The sequence below is a fragment of the Capra hircus genome, chromosome 11, assembly GCF_001704415.2.
Source record: "Capra hircus breed San Clemente chromosome 11, ASM170441v1, whole genome shotgun sequence".
Taxonomy (NCBI): Eukaryota; Metazoa; Chordata; class Mammalia; order Artiodactyla; family Bovidae; genus Capra; species Capra hircus.
The window spans coordinates 14891270-14910584 of NC_030818.1; the positions used below are offsets into that span (position 1 = coordinate 14891270).

A 19315-nucleotide genomic window follows, 5' to 3' on the forward strand; every position below is an offset into this window, starting at 1 on the left:
GTCTTGTGTTTAATTTATTCCTCCAGGTTTTTTTCTGTGTCTCCATTCTTTCCATCTTCTCTTTCTGTTTTACTTTGTCTGATAAAGAATTCTGTTTGAAAGTACTACTCTGATTTTAGAAAATTTGACAAGTACTAAATGACACTTCCCTCTCCCTCCACTGGTACCGTGTTCACTCTTAGTTCTTTTGTGTTCTTCCATCCAGTCTTCTGTCATTTTATGGTTTGCATAGATGTGACCATTTGATTTTTTTTCTTACTGCTACATGTGCTAACTTATTTTTATGATTATAAAGCAACATATCTCATTCTAGAATATAATCTTGCTAATATCTTGAGTATTTTTTTAGTTTTAATTTAGTGTCATTTATACACTTGATATCAGAATATATTTTGATTTTTTTTGCATGCTTGAATCTAAGTAGCTCTCTTATTTTTTCCTCATTTAAAATATTTATTTTTCTTTTGTTTTCTGTTCCTTGTTTAAAATCTAAATCACTTGTTCTAGTTTTTTGTTAATGTGTATGCTTCTGGGTAATGGTTGCTTCTGTACAACTCTGCTTCTGTAGTACGGAGACTAGTAGTACCTCCTGTTTGTGAGTTTTCTTAATACCATGCCCATTGTTGAAGCCCTGTGTAAGGTCTGTGCATTTATACATCTTTGTAGTTAAAATTGAAGTAGTGGCTATAATTCTCGCTATGACTGTTGCCTTGTTAAGATTAATTCACTCTTTATCAAACTTGTCTCTGCTTTGTATTAGGAAATGGGAAGGTTAGTAGTGGCACTGCTGCTGAAGGTAGTTTCACATCTCTCACTGGACTTCTAGAAGTTGAACCTCTGCACTTTTCTTGTGTGTCAACTAGTGATGGAACAAGAATAGAAAGGGATGATGCAAGTACGTTTACTGGTATGTACCTTCTTTTATTATATACATTTTTTATTACATATTTTATGTTGCAATAAAGTGATATATAAGTGTTTACATATCTGTTTATATTATCTGTAAAACTCCTTTACTGTTGTGTGAAGTAGAAACTTATTGGTTGGAGGGAGATTCTGAGGAAAAATCATAAGTAGTTTCATATCTTTTCTAACTCTATTCATGGCTTTCCCCCCCTACCTTCTAGAACCCTATGTTAAATCTTTTTGCTTTTATGTATGTGGAATTTTAGAAACATTTCAATTTGGAAAATATCAAACATGATGAAAGTAAAGGGAAGAGTACCATAAACTTTTTATTTTCATTATCCATCTCCAGAAGTCATTGACTGTCCGCCAGTCTTGTGTGTAGTTTTCACATCATGGTGTTATTTCTCGCATTTAGAGTTAAAAGTATATTTGTTAGTGTCTTTGAGAAGTTTGAGATGAGTGAAGAGGGAAAACTATTTTTTCAGCTAGTTTAAAACAACTTTGGATACATGAACCTGTTATTTGTGTGTTTGAATCTATGGTGGTGATTATGCTTTAAATGAATGATTGATGACAACTTGCTTACTTTGTACAGCTTTTTTCCTTTTTTCTTTATGTTGTAAGATCTGTGTTTATTCACACAGTTCTGTCTGGGCACAAATAATTGAAGTTTTTGTAATTAAAAATATTGGAATATGTTTTTATATTTGTATTATAGTCGCAGATGTGTTTTTGAATATTGTCTTAAATGGCTTCTACTGTTTGTGTCTGTGTTTTTTTGTAACTGAGTCCCTTTGTTTCTTCAGAAAGTAAAAATAGTTGCTTGAGAAGTCATGAAAGTCATGAAAAATTTAATCTTGCACTTGAGTCCAGAATGGCAGCATGTTTTAAAGGGGGCTGAACAGTTGTTTGAGTGTCTTTTTATTCAGAATCATATTTCTTGCAATTGTGGAAGTAACCACTAAGTGAAATTCATGACTTACCTAGCTGAGAGTTTTAATTTTAAAATAAAATTTTATATTTCTTTTACGTGGAGATGCCAGAAGGGTCAATATCTATTTATGTTTGTTTTCTTGGACTATTACGGTCATTTTATAGAAACTTACTCCTTTAGTGTGGTATGGAAACATGCCATAACAAGAAAATAAACTTCCAGAAAACTATTTAGTTTTGTTTTACTTATTGATTTATTGATTGATTGGGTGCGGAATCTTAGTTCCCCGACCAGGGATCAAACCCATGCCCTCTACAGTGTAAGCACAGAATCTTAACCATAGGACAACCAGGGAGTCTGAGATCTCTTGAGTTTTTTAAATCAGGCTTTTTTTCTTTGGAACTGTCATGAAATTAATTTTTTAAGAAAATTAATATATTTGGATAAGAAATATTTTTAGAAGGTGTGAAATTTAAAACAAAAGAGGTGATTTGAAAAAAGTATTCCTTCACATTCCTACCCATTTTTTCTGCAAAACAAATAATAGGACTAGTTTCTTGTCATTCCAAAAATAGTCTATGCTTTTATAAGAATTTGTATTGCACTCAGATCAGAACTGTTGCCAGCAGAGGGATTTTATTAAATTTTAAGACAAAGTCCTGAGTTGTGATCATATGAGTGTAGTCTCTCAATTTCTGTCTCCTTTTATTTTGAAACATGTTAATTGTGAAATACAATACTCATACAGAAAAGTGCAGTAGACAATTGTATAGGGAAGGAATTTATCATAACACAAACCGCCCATATGACTACTAGGTCAAGAAACAACATTTCCAGTACTCTGTAAACAGATTTCTTTATGCCCACTTCAATTTATTTTTCCCTTACTCTTTGAAGAAGGTAAACATTGTCCTAACTTTTTTAGAGTAATCATTTCTAGCTTTTTATTTGTTTCTTTGTATAACCTCTTAGCTCAGCTTCCTTGGTGGCTCAGACAGTAAAGAATCTGCCCTGCAGTGCTGGAGACCTGGGTTCGATCCTTGAGTCGGGAAGATCCCCTGGAGAAGGGAATGGCAACCCACTCCAGTTGTTCTCTTGTCTGAGAAATCCATGTTCTGAAGAGCCTGGTTGGTTGCACAGTCGGATGCAACTGAGCAACTAACTTTCACTTTCATGACTTCTTAGCTACATGTTCCTAAACACTGGTTGAGTAAGGTCTGTGTGGTATAGAATTGCATTTATGTATTTTTTGGTCAGCCGTTGAAGTTCCATGTTATGATTGTTAAATTCACCCATAATGTTTAGTCTGTGTTTGGTGAAGTGTACTCTGTATATCCACTTGGATATACAGTTTGCTAATTGTGTTCTTCAAATTCTCTTTATTGATTATTTTATGTTTCTTTTTTTTTTTTTTTGAGTTAATAAGATCAGCATGTTAAATTCTTGTCATTATACTTGTGGATTTGTCTGTTTTGGTTTCAGCAGTTTTTCTTTTATGTATTTTTAAGCTACCATACAAATTTAGAATGGTTGTATCTTTCTTATGAATTGAATCTTTTATTGTTAGGTATTCTCTCTCTCTAGCATTGATTTTTCTAAAATTACTTCTTTTGATATTTCTCTATCAGTCATCAGCTCCTTACTTTAGATACGTCTTTTATAAGCAGAATGTACTTGCCTTTTTTGTCCTGTTTCTTTCAATTGGAGTATTTAGCTTATTTACATTTAATATAATTACTAATATATTTGTATTCAAATCTACCATGTATTTTATATATTCTGTTAGATTTCTCATCTTGCCTATTAGATGTTTCTTTTTTCCCCTTTGTTTCCATTTTTTTGGTGACTATTTTTATTGAGCTATTTTTCTTCTTTTTATTATTTTTAGCAGTTATTCCAGAGAGCATAATATACATGTATCCTTGACATCCAGAAATCCAGTTACTTTTTTTCCCATATGGTGCAAATATATTGAACATTATTTAATCACTTTTCTGAGTTATATGGCAGTATGACTTCATACCTCAATTTTATATTATTTTAATTCTTGTGGTTATTGTTATAATTTTTGTGTTCAGTATTCATTTGAATTTATCTCACAATCCCATTTTCATTTCTCTTTATTTTTTCTTTGCTTTTGTAGTAGCAGAATGACATTTTTCTTGGATTGTTTGTCTTTTATGTGTTTCTCGTGATTTAGCTCATTTTCCTTTGAATATTATTTGGGCATTAGATTTTAAAGTCAGTAGAAGGCTAAAGTATACATGGTTAATATTGAAAGTCATTTACATTATCCTGAAAGTACAAGGCCAACATAAATGCTTCAGTAAGTCTAATAATTTTCCCTCTAGAGTTGGAATGAACTTCTGTTGCTTTGGTGGAACAGTTAGTGGAGCAAGTAGATTTTATTTTGGGGCACACAGCTTATATGATTGCTCTTTTTTGACCAAACTCATATAGTTGAATTTGTGCATCGTATATGAGGTATTGGATGGCTTCAGTGTAGTGACCTTTTTTTTTTAATAGAGGAAATTTTTTTTTGTAAGAGGCTATGCACAGTTTTGTTGTTATTTCTATCTTGTGATTATAACTTAGTTTAAAAAAATAGTTTATTTGAATTCTGGCATAGCATATTCATTGTTAAATGTCAAGATATGCTGTTAGATTACCTCCCCTGTCCTACTTTTCAAATATTTATGAGCAAATTACTTCCCTCAGTTTTACTTATTTATATTTATTGGGATATTGTTGATTTAAAATATTATATCAATTTTTTCTGTGTGCCTCCCTCAGTTTTAGATACATTACCTGTGAAATAGGGTAACAGTATTACCTACTCATGGGCCATCGCAAAGTTTAAATGAGTTAAGTTCCTGACTTAGCATTGGGCCTCACATTATGTTTGATTTCACATGGCCTTTGTTTCTAATCCTAGTTCTCCCACTAAGGTTAGCTCTACAGGGTAACTTCTACATTTCCTATTATTGTAGCAGTTTTCTTTCCTCCATATAAGTGAGTCTTTCTCATTTTGACTTATTTCACTTAATGTAATAATTTCCAAGTTTATCCATGTTGCTGCAAATGGTATTGTTTCATTCTTTTTCATGGCCATATAGTATTCCATTATATATGTATAAGCACATCTTTATCCATTTATGTTTGATGGGCGCTTAGATTGCTTCCTTAATTTGGCTATTATAAATTGTGCAGCAGTGAACATTGGGGTACATGTATGTTTTTTTGAGTCAGACTTTCTCTGGTTATATTCCCAGGAGTGGGATTGCTGAATCATATGGAAATTCTATTTTTGGTTTTTTAAGGAGCCTACATATTGTTTTCCTTAGTGGCTGTATCAACTTACATTCCCACCAACAGCATAGGTGGGTTTCCTTTTCTCCACCCTCTCTCCAGCATTTATTACTTGTAGACTTTTTAATTTGGCCATTCTGACCAGTGTGAGGCAATACCTTGTTGTAGTTTTGTTTTACACTTCTCTTAATAATTAGTGGTGTTGAGCATCTTTTCATGTGTCTGTTGGCCCTGTGTATGTCTTCTTTTATTGAGGTTTCTGCCCATCTTTCAGTTGGGCTGTTTGTTTTTTTATTGTTGGGTTGTACGATATTTTGTATATTAAGCCCTTGTTGGTCGCATTTTCCCAAATATTTTCTCCCAGCCCATACACTGTCTTTTTGTTTTGTTTATAGTATTCTTTGCTCTGCCTGTAAGTTTGATTAGGTCCCATTTGTTGATTTTTGCTTTTATTTCTATTGCTTGGGAGACTGACCTAAGAAAACATTGGTGTGACTTATGTCTATTTATCTGTAGAATGTTTTGCCTGTTTTCTCTTATGGGAGTTTTATGGTGTTATGTCTTATAGTGAATTCTTTAAGCCATTTTGAGTTTATTTTTGTGTATGATGTGAGGGTGTGTTCTAACTTCATTGACTTACATGTGACTGTCCAGCTTTCCCAGTACCACTTGCTGAAGAGACTGTCTTTTCTCCATTGCATGTATGTTCTTGCCTCTTTTGTTGAAGATTGTGTGAGTTTATGAAATTTTTATCTCAACTTTTCTCAAAATGTTTTACACAGACATTGGTAAATATTTAATGGGAAAAAAGTTCTTTTATACTACATATTTGAATAACATTCAAAAGGGGAGTAAAAATAGTTTAAACTTGTGTAATTTTATAGATCTTTAAAAATGGTAGTATTCATGGATAAAGCAATGTGTGCCAGACTTATTTGTGCATAGGACATGTTTCTCTTTCTGTTTGTGTTCTGAGGAAACACTGCTTTACATATTGTATATGGGCCAGATTCTCTTTTTAGGCTATGCTGTAAAATGAAGAAATCTGTGTCATCAATCGTGTTAAATGATGTTCTTATAATTGAAAGGTTTTGGGGATTTTTTTTAGCTTCTTAGGGGAGGGAGAAGAAGGTGTTGTTTCTATAGGAAATCTTAGTAAAGCAAAAATCAGTTTATTTCTCATGCTCAAACTGTGTAAGATTATTGTTTTGTATTTTCATTTTAGCCATATTAAATGAAATGTCTTCAGGCTAAAAGTATTTTTAAACTTAAAAGTATACTAATTTTCTTTGATTAAGAAGTCATTCTTGGATCCCTTATACTTGAATTCTATTATTATCAATATAGTTTTACCATTAAGATTTCCTCTCAAGATTTTTATTTTTTAAATGAAAATTAAGTGTTGTTTAGTGTTGAAGTAGTGTGCTTTTGTACATGTTTCTCTGTGAGCCTTTTCTTTATACTGTTTTTCCCCCTTTGTCTTAATGCCAGTGAGTTCCTTCGGGGTTACTCCTGCAGTAGGTGGACTATCATCTGGGACAGTTGGGGAAGCTTCGACAGCCCTGAGTTCAGCAGCCCAGGTAGCTTTGCAGTCTCTCTCTCATGCAATGGCTTCAGCCGAGCAACAGCTACAGGTGCTGCAAGAGAAACAGCAGCAGCTTTTGAAGCTTCAGCAACAGGTTGGAGACTATTTGGCTCTTTGTTCATGCTGTCTCTAAACTTCAAAAGCTGAAAAAGTACTGTAAAAATGACTGTTATTTTCATAAAGGAAATTAGGTTGACCGATCTGAGATAACCATTTTCTGCAAAAATTGAGGTAACATCTTTGTGATATACTTAAATTTTTAAAAATTATATAAATGCATTTTATATTACATATCTTGGGGAATATAATTGATATTTTCTTTGTAATCTTAAAAATCCATTCTTTATTCTGTTTATAAATATTCTTGGTCAAACATAAGTGTTAACAGTTACTATTTTTATGGATTGTGAAACCTAAAACAACATTTAAAGACAGTAAATGAATGTGAATTAAAATTTAGTAATAATAGCAGATGTTTTGGAGATTTTGTTGTGGACTATACAATTCCTAGTGACAGATTGTGTCAGGTTAGGCAACGTGAGAATCCACTTCCTCTTAGTTTTTTGTTTTGAGAAGAATTTTGTTTCCTTATTTATGTTTAATTGTTCTTCTTTTCCACCTTTGCTTTGAGAAAGTCCTACTGCCCAAATACTCAAGGAAATTTAATATTAGATTTTTAAGGAAATATATTCCATTCATATTGAGTCAATTTTTTTACTTAATTTCATATTTATTGCACTAGGATCCAGTTAATCATGTTTATTTTCATAATATATGCCATATAGTGTTCCCCGCAGATTAGGTAGGCAGGGTTAGTCTATATTTGTTGCTTTTACTTCTTTTACAGAAAGCAAAGCTGGAAGCCAAGTTACATCAGACAACAGCTGCAGCAGCTGCAGCAGCATCTGCAGCATCCGCAGCAGGTCCTGTTCACAGCTCTGTGCCTTCCAACCCAGTGGCAGCCCCTGGATTCTTCATTCATCCATCTGATGTTATTCCACCCACTCCAAAAACAACACCTCTTTTTATGACTCCACCACTCACCCCACCCAATGAAGCAGTTTCCGTTGTGATTAATGCCGAACTTGCACAGCTTTTCCCAGGCTCAGTTATTGATCCCCCAACAGTCAATCTTGCTGCACATAACAAAAATTCCAACAAGTCCAGAATGGTAAATTACTATATTTTAAATAGGTGTTCGCTTAGACATTTAAAAATATTTTTATTTTACACTAACTTTAGAAGCCAATTCAGTTAACTTGTTAATGTCAAATTAGATTACTTTATAAAGTATTGCAGAATATGCATCAGGAAATGAGACTTACTAACTTCATTTTATGGTTATTAGTTTTTATAGAGCGAGAGTGATATCAATATAGAGTTATACTTTTTTCTTTTCTAGAATCCTCTTGGTTCTGGTCTAGCCCTTGCAATTTCTCATGCTTCACATTTTCTTCAACCTCCACCTCACCAGTCCATTATTATAGAGCGAATGCATTCAGGTAATCTTTGATTTTCTTAAAATATATATATATTTTGCTTTGTCTGTTGGTTCTTGGAAAAGAGTATTCTGTAGTTTGATTTTCCTGTGCAAATAAATCACATCTGCTCTTGGGAAAGTGCTTTTTACCAAGAGTAAGCATTACATTAAGACTCAAGCTCTGTACTGATGAAGTTGAATGGAAGTGTGCTGCATTCATTCTGTCCAAACAGTGGGTTTGATCTGTATAAGAATCTCACCTCTTGGGCTATGGTTGGCATAAATATCTGCCTCCATTGTAGCTGCTCAGTTCAGTTCAGTTCAGTTGCTCAGTCATGTCCGACTCTTTGTGACCCCATGAATTGCAGCACGCCAGGCCTCCCTGTCCATCACCAACTCCCAGAGTTCACTCAGACTCACATCCATCGAGTCAGCGATGCCATCCAGCCATCTCATCCTCTGTCGTCGCCTTCTCCTCCTGTCCCCAATCCCTCCCAGCATGAGTCTTTTCCAATGAGTCAACTCTTTGCATGAGGTGGCCAAAGTACTGGAGTTTCAGCTTTAGCATCATTCCCTCCAAAGAAATCCCAGGGCTGATCTCCTTCAGAATGGACTGGTTGGATCTCCTTACAGTCCAAGGACTCTCAAGAATCTTCTCCAACACCACAGTTCAAAAGCATCAATTCTTTGGCGCTCAGCTTTCTTCGTAGTCCAACTCTCACATCCATACATGACCACTGGAAAAAAACCAATTACACTAAAAATTATGCTTAAAGAGGTATTTCTAAGGCAGCATTAGTCTCATGGTTCTAACTTGGAACCATTTTTTTGAGAATAGCTGACAGAGTTACTGCTAATGATAGTAACTGAGTAGGATTAACATTTCATGGTCTCTGGAGAACTAAGATTTTACTTAGGCCTCTACCATGCTTATATTGCTAGAGACCTATGATTGGGATAGGTACTTTGCATTAGAGCATGTTTACTAATACACCGTAGGAAATGTTTCCCTTATTCTACCAGCGGTTATGTCTGGGCTTGAGCAGTAGCAGAACTTAACAAAATCCTTGTTTTCTGTGTGTGTGTTTTTAAACTAATTTATTTATTATAATTGGAGCCTAATTAGGCTAATTAAGGATTGTGGTGGTTTTTGCCATACATTGACTTGAATTAGCCATGGGTAAGTAATGTGAAGATAGTGAGTACTGTATTAGTTTTCACTATATGAAGAGTTGAACCATATTTGCTTTATTGCAGTGGGTTGTTTTTTTTTTTAAATGTTAATGGTGTTTTCTGCCCAACTAACCATTCATTGGTAGCAACATTAGTGTTTGTGGCATTTAGAGTGAAATTTATCATCCAGTCTTATGCGTCCAGTCTTAACGAAGTGTTAGCAGTTGTTTACACTATGATTTGGTTTTTTATCTATGGGGTTGGCGATGGCATGTTAGCCCCCTAAAGGGGAGAATTGTTTTTCATTCAGTAGTCTTACCTGTTTAGGAAAAATTACTGATAACTCCCTGGTTTTCCGTAAAACGTCTCTGTGGAGATATCACTAGTTCTATTAGTTAAATTTAGTTGGGTTCCTTCACCATATAGTGTAACAAGAAAGATTGCTGTCTGGCCCCCAAGCCAATAAAGAAGAAAAATAATTAGGATTTTTATGAATGATTCTGCCTACTGTTTCAGTAATTGACTTTATTCCTGAAATGTGTGTGAGATGCAAATCTGCTCTCCTCTCAGATCATTGTTGCCTTTTGTTAATGTGAGCTCACACAGAGAAGACATGCTCCCTCTTCAGTGTGGCCCTTAATAGTAAGCCTTCTGCGTCATCTGGTACTGAGCTGAAGAGACAGTGATGTGACAATATGGGAGGGAAGCACTGTTTGAGAGAAGCTTTATCTGTCTCCATTGGAGGGCCTCAGTAAGAGATTTTTTAGTGTGGTAGTAATGACTACATGCAGAGAAGGCAGTGGCACCCCACTCCTCCCCCCACTCCAGTACTCTTGCCTGGAAAATCCCATGGGCAGTGGAGCCTGGTGGGCTGCAGTCCATGGGGTCGCTAAGAGTTGGACACGACTGAGCAACTTCACTTTCACTTTTCACTTTCATGCATTGGAGAAGGAAATGGCAACCCACTCCAGTGTTCTTGCCTGGAGAATCCCAGGGATGGGGGAGCCTGGTAGGCTGCTGTCTATGGGGTCGCACAGAGTCGGACATGACTGAGGCAACTTAGCAGCAGCAGCAATGACTACATGTGACTTAAGCCTTATACTTTTCCTTTACATCTTAACTACAATGTAAGATGCAGCTCCAAAAGATGTTACACAGGACTTAAGAAAACCAAAATCAAATAATAAAATTAGGCATCTTTAATAGATTTAGTTGTGAAATTAGAAGGAAAAAAAGACCAAATGACTGAAAGAAGAACAGATAGGTAGTTTATTGAGTTCACCTATATTCTGTTTTTGCTGATTTACCTTTTTTGGTTTTAAAGTTTTAAAATAAGCTTATGTGTACAGTTGATTACCTTCACAGTAACTTATTTTTATATATATATATTAACTTAAATCTTGGAGTTTAAACTAATACAGATAGAAGTTTTAGACAATTTTTGAATGAGAATTTTTAACTTCTTAATTGTCTGTAGTTTAGTAAGTTGACTTTATATTTTAAGATAATTGTTCCAAATTGTTTCTGAGTGTATCTTGTGGTTAATTGTTGCGGTCTTTTATGTCAGCTGTTGCTCTCTCTCTCTTATAGGGGCAAGGAGATTTGTGACCTTGGATTTTGGCAGGCCAATACTATTGACAGACGTATTGATTCCCACTTGTGGAGACTTGGCCTCCTTGTCAATTGACATTTGGACATTAGGAGAAGAGGTCGATGGGAGGCGATTGGTAGTGGCAACTGATATTAGCACCCATTCACTAATTCTGCATGATTTGATACCACCTCCAGTGTGCAGATTCATGAAGGTAAAGAACTTCAAGATGATGAATTGGTACACTCTCTCTGTTTCTGATAAGTTATGAAAAATATTCAGACATAATTTAAAAGAATCCTTATAACACAGGGAACCATACTCAATATCCTGTGATAAACCATAATGGAAAAGTATATAAAAAAGAGTGTGTATGTGTATAGTGAATCACTTTGCTGTACAGCAGAAATGAACACAATATTATAGATCAACTGTACTTTAATAAAAAATGTATCTTTTATAATTTATTATTTTTTAAAAATACATGATTCACATTTTTATTGTTGTAGATGCGTAGGTATATATATTTATAAGTTTTCATTTCAGATCACTGTCATTGGACGTTATGGAAGTACAAATGCCAGAGCTAAAATCCCATTAGGATTTTACTATGGTCATACCTATATCTTGCCTTGGGAGAGTGAACTGAAATTAATGCATGATCCTCTGAGGGGAGAGGGAGAATCTGCAAACCAACCAGAAATTGACCAGCATTTAGCAATGATGGTTGCTCTACAGGAGGATATACAGTGCAGGTTAGTAGAAAACTGGTGTATATTTTAATCTTATTGAAGCTGTATATTTTGTATAATGTCTTGCATATATTTGGTCAAGAAATGCCTTTTCATAAGTGTATAGAGAAGGGCAAAAAGCAGGAGGACTCTAGCATGTTATAAGGTTTAATGCATTATTTGATTAAATAATTGTGTTTTGTTTTTTTTTACTACTTACCAATTGATTAATTCTTTCTAATGGTTGTATGTTAACTTGTTTAGAGATTTAATTTTTAGTGTGTATTCGTATATGTATTTTAAAGAGGACATTGCAAGAATTATTTTGTTCATTTATTTTTTCTAATAGGTATAACTTAGCTTGTCATCGACTGGAAACTCTTTTGCAAAGTATTGATCTTCCTCCTCTCAACAGTGCTAACAACGCACAGTACTTTTTGCGAAAGCCAGACAAGGCAGTCGAGGAGGACAGTCGAGTTTTTTCTGCCTATCAGGACTGTATCCAGCTACAGCTTCAACTAAATTTGGCTCATAATGCAGTGCAGAGGCTCAAAGTAGCTCTTGGTGCAAGTAGGAAGGTGTTGAGTGAAACATCAGACCCGAAAGATTTAATTCAGACGTCTTCCACAGAGCAGTTACGTACCATCATCAGATATTTATTGGACACTTTGCTCAGCCTTCTTCATTCTTCCAATGGTTTGTATTTACCTTAAGTACTTAAAAAGGCTGGAAATACATTTGATACAATTTTGTATGTTGTGATGTATTAATATTTACTGGGTACTGTTTATTTTGATATCCTTTCTGATACGTTTTTGAAATGTGTTTTTAGGTTGATTCATTTTTTTCCCGTTTTTAAATTTGTTTTTCTTAAATAGATCTATGATTAATTTTTTCTTGAGTTTCAGCTATTGATGTTCCACATCATTGTGTTAACTGGCAAAATAATAATTAATCTTTGAAAATTCAACACTGAAAGCTGTTAATAAGTTGCTAATCTAACAGAACTGTCAGTTTCTAGCCCGGAGCTATTTTTGATCATTACATATGGTTTTGACTGTGTGCACCGAAATACACACACACGCACACACACACATGCACACACACAGCTACACACACACACACACACACACAGAGTTATCTGATTCACCCAACTCCACATAGAAGAAGTATAATTGATGTAATTGCCATTTTTCCCTCAAATATTTAGCAATTAAAATTCCATATATAAGGAATAAAGAAATAGGAAAATGAATAAACCAGATTTTGCTGGTAAGGAGGAAAGCCTATCTGGGAATGCTGATTTTGATCCTATAGCATACTCTTAAATAGGAAATTTTACTGTTTTCTTTCTTGTAATAGGACACTCTGTTCCTGCAGTTTTGCAGAGTACGTTCCATGCCCAGGCCTGTGAAGAGCTTTTTAAACACCTGTGCATCAGTGGAACCCCAAAGATACGCTTGCATACTGGTCTTCTACTTGTTCAGCTGTGTGGTGGTGAAAGATGGTGGGGCCAGTTTCTTTCCAATGTTCTTCAGGAATTGTACAATTCTGAGCAGCTTCTCATCTTTCCACAGGATAGGTAGGTCAGAAAATGCCAGAATAATTTGTTATTAGTGATTTATTCCCACAGTGTTCAAACTGGAAATGTTTTGTATGTGAGTACTGAGTGTGGAAAAATTAAGCATGTCTTTTCAGAGTATGAGCAATGCCCAGTGAAGGGCATATTGAAGAAGATTCTACATGATATAACTGAACCATATTCTTTAGTTTCCTAACTGAATCTATGGAGTTTATTGATTAGTGTTTACAAATATTTCCTGTCAGATTCTATTGCTATATGTGTCAAACGTATTTTTTTGAGTCTGTAGTAATGTTGTTTCTACCTGATTTCTTGTGGATAAACTTAGAAAATGTAAGCAAATAGCTGAAAAAGAGCTATTTTTAACATTGTGCTTCCAGATATAAATCTTACTAATAACCAGATAGTCTATCATTACTGTCTTAAATTACAGTGTGAATTATTTTGAATATGAAGAGTTAAATTGATTCATACTCAGTGTTTTATTTATATCTTTTTTTTTTAGGGTCTTCATGTTACTTTCCTGCATTGGTCAGAGATCACTTAGTAACAGTGGAGTATTAGAAAGCTTACTTAATCTGTTGGATAACTTACTGTCACCTCTTCAGCCACAGTTACCCATGCATAGGAGGACAGAAGGTATTATTTAAATTAGTGTTCTTCAGTAAAAACATAAGATTCCTGTAAATACTGTTTTTTATAAACTGTCTAGTCTGAAACATTTATTTTAATATTCATTTTCCTGCATATTTTGTTGGTATTTTTGTGATACAGACTTTTTAGAATGACCAGCCTTCATGTGATTGACTGTCACGTGGTTACTGCTTTTTCGATGTGTTACCTTTTCTTTATGTGAATTTTGAACTTGGAAATTATTGTGTATGTTGTTTTTATAGTATCATGATTAAAATCAGGCTCTTATGTTTAAGTTTTTTGGCAGCAGTGCTGTTCTGTTTATTGATAATGAGCTTCATTTGAGCAATAACATTGTTCCTGGAATAAAAACTCTGAAACATAGTGTAAAACTATATGAGTTATAAATTGAGAGCATTTTAAAAAATTTCAGCCCCCTTTAAGAATAGCTTCTTATACCTTGTTTTCTGTACGTTATTACCTGTTAGATTCAAATTATATTTATGAATCTGTTTTTGTACCATGAAAGATTTGTTAAATCTTCCATTAGATTTGATGTGTTACTCAATTTGTGGCTGCAGGTTTTAATTTTGAGGCTTACTATAAATAAATATTAGTGTTGATAATTATATGGTGTATTTTGGAGTTACAAAATATCTTAATTTTATAATTATTTTACCAGACTTCATTAGGATTCTTAGGGTCACATGACTATTTTTCCCCCTTTCATTTCTATACAGGAGTACTAGATATTCCCATGATCAGTTGGGTTGTTATGCTCGTGTCCAGGTTGTTGGATTATGTGGCAACTGTAGAAGATGAAGCAGCAGCTGCAAAGAAACCTTTGAATGGTAAAGACAGGGAGAGGTTTATGACAGGTATCAGAAGTTTATAATAATCTGCTGGTGGGGATTTTGAATGACTGTGCAATTTTTCCAGAACTGACTTGGGCCTGGAGATTCCAGCTATATGTAATTTGTCTAAAATATTAGTTAATTTTACCAGGAATAACATAGATATAAGTGAAGTTAATGAGAAGGAAGTATGTGAAGGGTTATTGTAATATTATGGTATTTAGTATGTCATTCCATTTACTGTTATAAAATGTTTCTGTTAATTAACTGCAAATGATTTTTTATGCCAAGATACAGAAATTCCTAGGTTTTTGTGAAAAAAAACCGTTGTAGTCTCCATAAGCTTGAAGCACAGAAAATTTCTTAAATGAAAGGAAATCAAAGTGTAAGATAAATTATTTTCTTCTTGTTTTCCAAGTTAACAAGACTTTATGAAGCAGCTACATATCATATGTAAATACAGACAAGAATTTCCATAAAATTTGGAATTAAAAACAATTATTCAGTTCAGTTAAGTCGCTCAGTCGTGTCCAACTCTGCGACCCCATGAATTGCAGCACGCCAGGCATCACCAACTCCCAGAGTTCACTCAGACTCACGTCCATCGAGTCAGTGATGCCATCCAGCCATCTCATCCTCTCTCGTCCCCTTCTCCTCCTGCCCCCAATCCCTCCCAGCATCAGAGTCTTTTCCAATGAGTCAACTCTTTGCATGAGGTGGCCAGAGTACTGGAGTTTCAGCTTTAGCATCATTCCTTCCAAAGAAATCCCAGGGCTGATCTCCTTCAGAATGGACTGGTTGGATCTCCTTGCAGTTCAAGGGACTCTCAAGAGTCTTCTCCAACACCACAGTTCAAACGCATCAATTCTTCAGTGCTCAGCCTTCTTCACAGTCCAACTCTCACATCTATACATGACCATAGGAAAAACCATTAGGATTATACTATTAAAGGACTGTTGAAATGTTTTAAACATAAATCAGTTGTATGATACACATTGTTTGAGAATAGGGTGGGAGATTCTTTTCATGCACAAGGATTTATTTTTAAACTGTGGTGTATTTTAATATCTATAGGTCACTACTCACTTATAGACTCTAGAAGTAAGACACAAATGCAACTGTGTGTAAAGTTGGAATATAACAGACAGTATGTGAAGCCTTAGTTTTATTCATAGCATTCAGGTATTATGAAAACACATAGGTGGAAGACATTTTTTTAAGGCCTGAAGAATTTGAATTGACTTGACAAAAGGATAATAAGAGAACAGGAAAAGCTGTCATTAGGTTAAGCAGATGTGAAAAAAAATGACTGAGGATTGGTGACATGTGGGATTAAGCCTGAAGTGAACCGAATGACCAGTATGGAATAGTCTGGACACATTCTAGAATGAGTAGTAGAGCTATACAGCATGGTTTTTTAACTATTCAGTCTTATTTTTGCAGTTGTTAAATCAGATTATTAAGTATCCTTGTTTTTCTTTTGATACCTGCACAAAAGCATAGAGTTTGAAATAGGCAATAGTGAGCATTTTGTTGTTGTTACATTTGAATGACTTTATCAAAGTGGTATTGTACAAAGATTAATTTTAAACAGTTGTGGAAAAAGTAAACTGTTAACCTTAATGTAAAGATTGAAGGAACAGAGAACTCTGGTCTTAAAGTCATTTAGGGTCTAGGTTAACTTTTCTAAGATCACATGTTCATAGCAGTTTCTTTACGATGGTCTCCTTAATTGTTTTCAAAAACTGCTTTGTTGTGATTGACACATTTATCATTTTATATTTTCTGGGTATGAATAGTACTTTAAAATCACATTTATCATAATTATTAATACAACTTTTCCTTGCTCTGTAGGTAACCAGTGGAGTTTTATTAACAATAATCTGCACACCCAGAACATAAGTCGGTCTTCCAAAGGCAGCAGTAGCCTTGATAGATTATATTCCAGAAAAATAAGAAAGCAGCTAGTTCATCATAAACAGGTAACTTTCGATATTTTTTTGCTTGTGTTATTTTAGTGTTTGAGACATTGTATGAGATAGACTTCCCATCAGACCTTATGAACTACTTAATTTAGGGAAATTATTTGACACTTTTGAGATGGACTTTATATGTAAGATGCCAGCAATACATAGTTTAGAGATTTTTGCCAAGTTCTTTTAAACTGTCTACCTCCTCACATTTCTGATGCTAGTATTCTAAGTGCAGCTCATTTGCCTAGTCAGGAGACGTATCTGCCTTTGTTTTCTCAATCCAGTTCATTTTTCATGCTGTCCCTAGAGGGTTCTTTTAGATACAAACCTGATCATATCACTCCACCTCTAAATTGTTAGTGGTTTCCAGGTGATCTTTGAATGATGGTAAAACTGTTTAACGTGGCTTTAGCATATCTATCATCTGCCTGTCTAACTTTTAGGTTTGAGTTTTGGTCTAGCCATATTGATTTTGAGTTCCTGGACCACCTGCAACCAGTCTTCTCATCCAAGATTTATTTTAGTATGTGCTTATTCCCCTATCCCTTCCTCTCTCCGTGCCAAACATTTAATTTATTATTATTATTATTTTTTTTTTAAATCTTTAATTCTTACATGCGTTCCCAAACATGAACCCCCTTCCACCTCCCTCCCCATAACATCTCTCTGGGTCATCCCCATGCACCAGCCCCAAGCATGCTATATCCTGTGTCAGACATAGACTGGCAATTCAATTCTTACATGATAGTATACATAATTTATTATTTTGCTTGGATAATTGAACTTACTTTTCAGAAATTAGTTCATATTCACTTCCTCAAGGAGCTCTTTCCTGGTTTCTAAATTGGGATCCCATAAAATATCCCCATGTATCCTGTATTTTCCCTTTCGTTATATTTATTGTAGTCTGTTGAGATTCTTTTGTTAACCTGAGTTTATAGCTGATGTCAGGTTCTTATACGCCACTACTTTATTATAGTTATATTTCAAAATGCGTCTTCCTCTCTGTCTTTCAGTATGTATAGAAATATATATTTAATATCCAGTATGGAGCCTTGTATGTCTCCTAAAAGTATTTGTATAACTGATTTAAGATGAAAGGAAAAGAAAGTGAAGTCTCTCAGTAGTGTCTGACTCTTTGCGACCCCCATGGACTGTAGCCTGCCAGGCTCCTCCATCCATGGGATTTTTCAGGCAGGAATACTGAAGTGGGATTGCCATTTCTTTCTCCAGGGGATCTTCCCGACCCAGGAATCTAACCTGGGTCTCCCGCACTGCAGGCAGACTCTTTACTGTCTGAGCCTCCAGGGAAGCTAATTTAAGATGAAATGAGAATTTATTTAAAAACATGTATGGTCTGAAAGTTTGTGAAGAGCTTTGGGTTTTTTAAAAAGCATGACTTAGTGCTAAATTACTTACTTCTGAGTTTTTCCACTGTGGGCAACCGTTGGCCCTTTTGCAAGAAAATGATGTGAAGCTTTTTTACATCATTGAAATCTGAATAACGTAGGTGAATTGTAATAATATCATTACTCTGTTGTGATATTTTACTATTGTTAGGCAAAATTGGGTAAAGTGTAAAAGGGATCTCTGCATTATTTTTATAACTGCATGTGAATTTATAGTTATAATAAAATTTTTAATTAATAAGAATCATAGACATACCAAAAAATGTACTACTCTTGAAGGAGATTTCCATAAAAGCCAAGCTAGGACTCTTGTACAGTAAAAATATTTTCCCAGTGTATTTAAAAATAATTCTGTTCCTCTGTTTAAAAACATTCCATCAGTCAGTCTCATTAGAGGCTTACATAAAAAAAGTATTCCACTTATTTTTCTTCTTCCATGGATAAGAAATTGGTTACTTCTTAATTACAAAATGGGGAGATCTTTTATTTGGATTTTGGAGGTGATTTTTTACAAAATCAATATAGTTAAAACTAGACTTTACAGTAACTACTTATTCCATTAGTTTGCTGTATGGATTCTGAGAAGTACAATAACTTATTTTGTTGTTTTTAACATTGCTAACTATAAGATTAACATTTTCTTTAAAGCAACTTAACTTATTGAAAGCAAAACAGAAGGCTTTGGTGGAACAGATGGAAAAGGAAAAAATACAGAGTAACAAAGGATCATCATATAAACTTCTTGTAGAACAAGCAAAATTAAAGCAAGCTACCTCAAAGGTATGATCTTTATTTTTTAATGTAATTATCTTAGAAAAGTTACTCTTCCATTTAGTATTAATATTTTAAATTATTTGAATAGTTAAATATCTTTACTAATGATCAAGAAGTTTTATGTTATTCTGCTTATCAGCAGAAAAATCTATCCTATGTACTTCTTTGTGGGGGAAGATAGCTTTAACTCAAGGAAATACATGGTTAATGTGGAGTTAAAGTATTTTTCTAGCGTATTTTCTTTAAAGTGGATTGTGTTCCAATAAATTGATGATAAAAGGATTTAGGATGTGTATGGTTTTCCTAATGTGTCCATTCTAAGTGAAAGTTAATTTCAGTGATTTTTAAATAAAGTTTTTTTTAAAAATAATGACTTTG

At 34.3% G+C, this 19315-nt stretch overlaps 1 protein-coding gene across 6 annotated transcripts in view; it reads left to right on the forward strand.

Moving 5' to 3' along the window:
• BIRC6 (baculoviral IAP repeat containing 6) overlaps nt 1-19315 on the forward strand; it is a 210165-nt gene that overhangs the window by 76934 nt on the left and 113916 nt on the right. For 4 of the 6 annotated variants that reach the window (XR_001918779.1, XM_018055092.1, XM_018055096.1 and 1 more), the window contains 12 exons: nt 761-907; nt 6644-6831; nt 7585-7908; nt 8140-8239; nt 10981-11195; nt 11528-11736; nt 12062-12408; nt 13075-13294; nt 13800-13933; nt 14668-14805; nt 16636-16763; nt 18812-18943. Coding sequence is in view for 5 of the 6 variants with exons in the window: in XM_018055092.1 (XP_017910581.1) it covers nt 761-907; nt 6644-6831; nt 7585-7908; nt 8140-8239; nt 10981-11195; nt 11528-11736; nt 12062-12408; nt 13075-13294; nt 13800-13933; nt 14668-14805; nt 16636-16763; nt 18812-18943 (2282 nt within the window). In the remaining variant the exon portion in view is untranslated. The remainder of the gene's footprint in view (nt 1-760; nt 908-6643; nt 6832-7584; nt 7909-8139; nt 8240-10980; nt 11196-11527; nt 11737-12061; nt 12409-13074; nt 13295-13799; nt 13934-14667; nt 14806-16635; nt 16764-18811; nt 18944-19315) is intronic. The other 2 variants (XM_018055093.1, XM_018055095.1) reach the window with 2 other exon arrangements.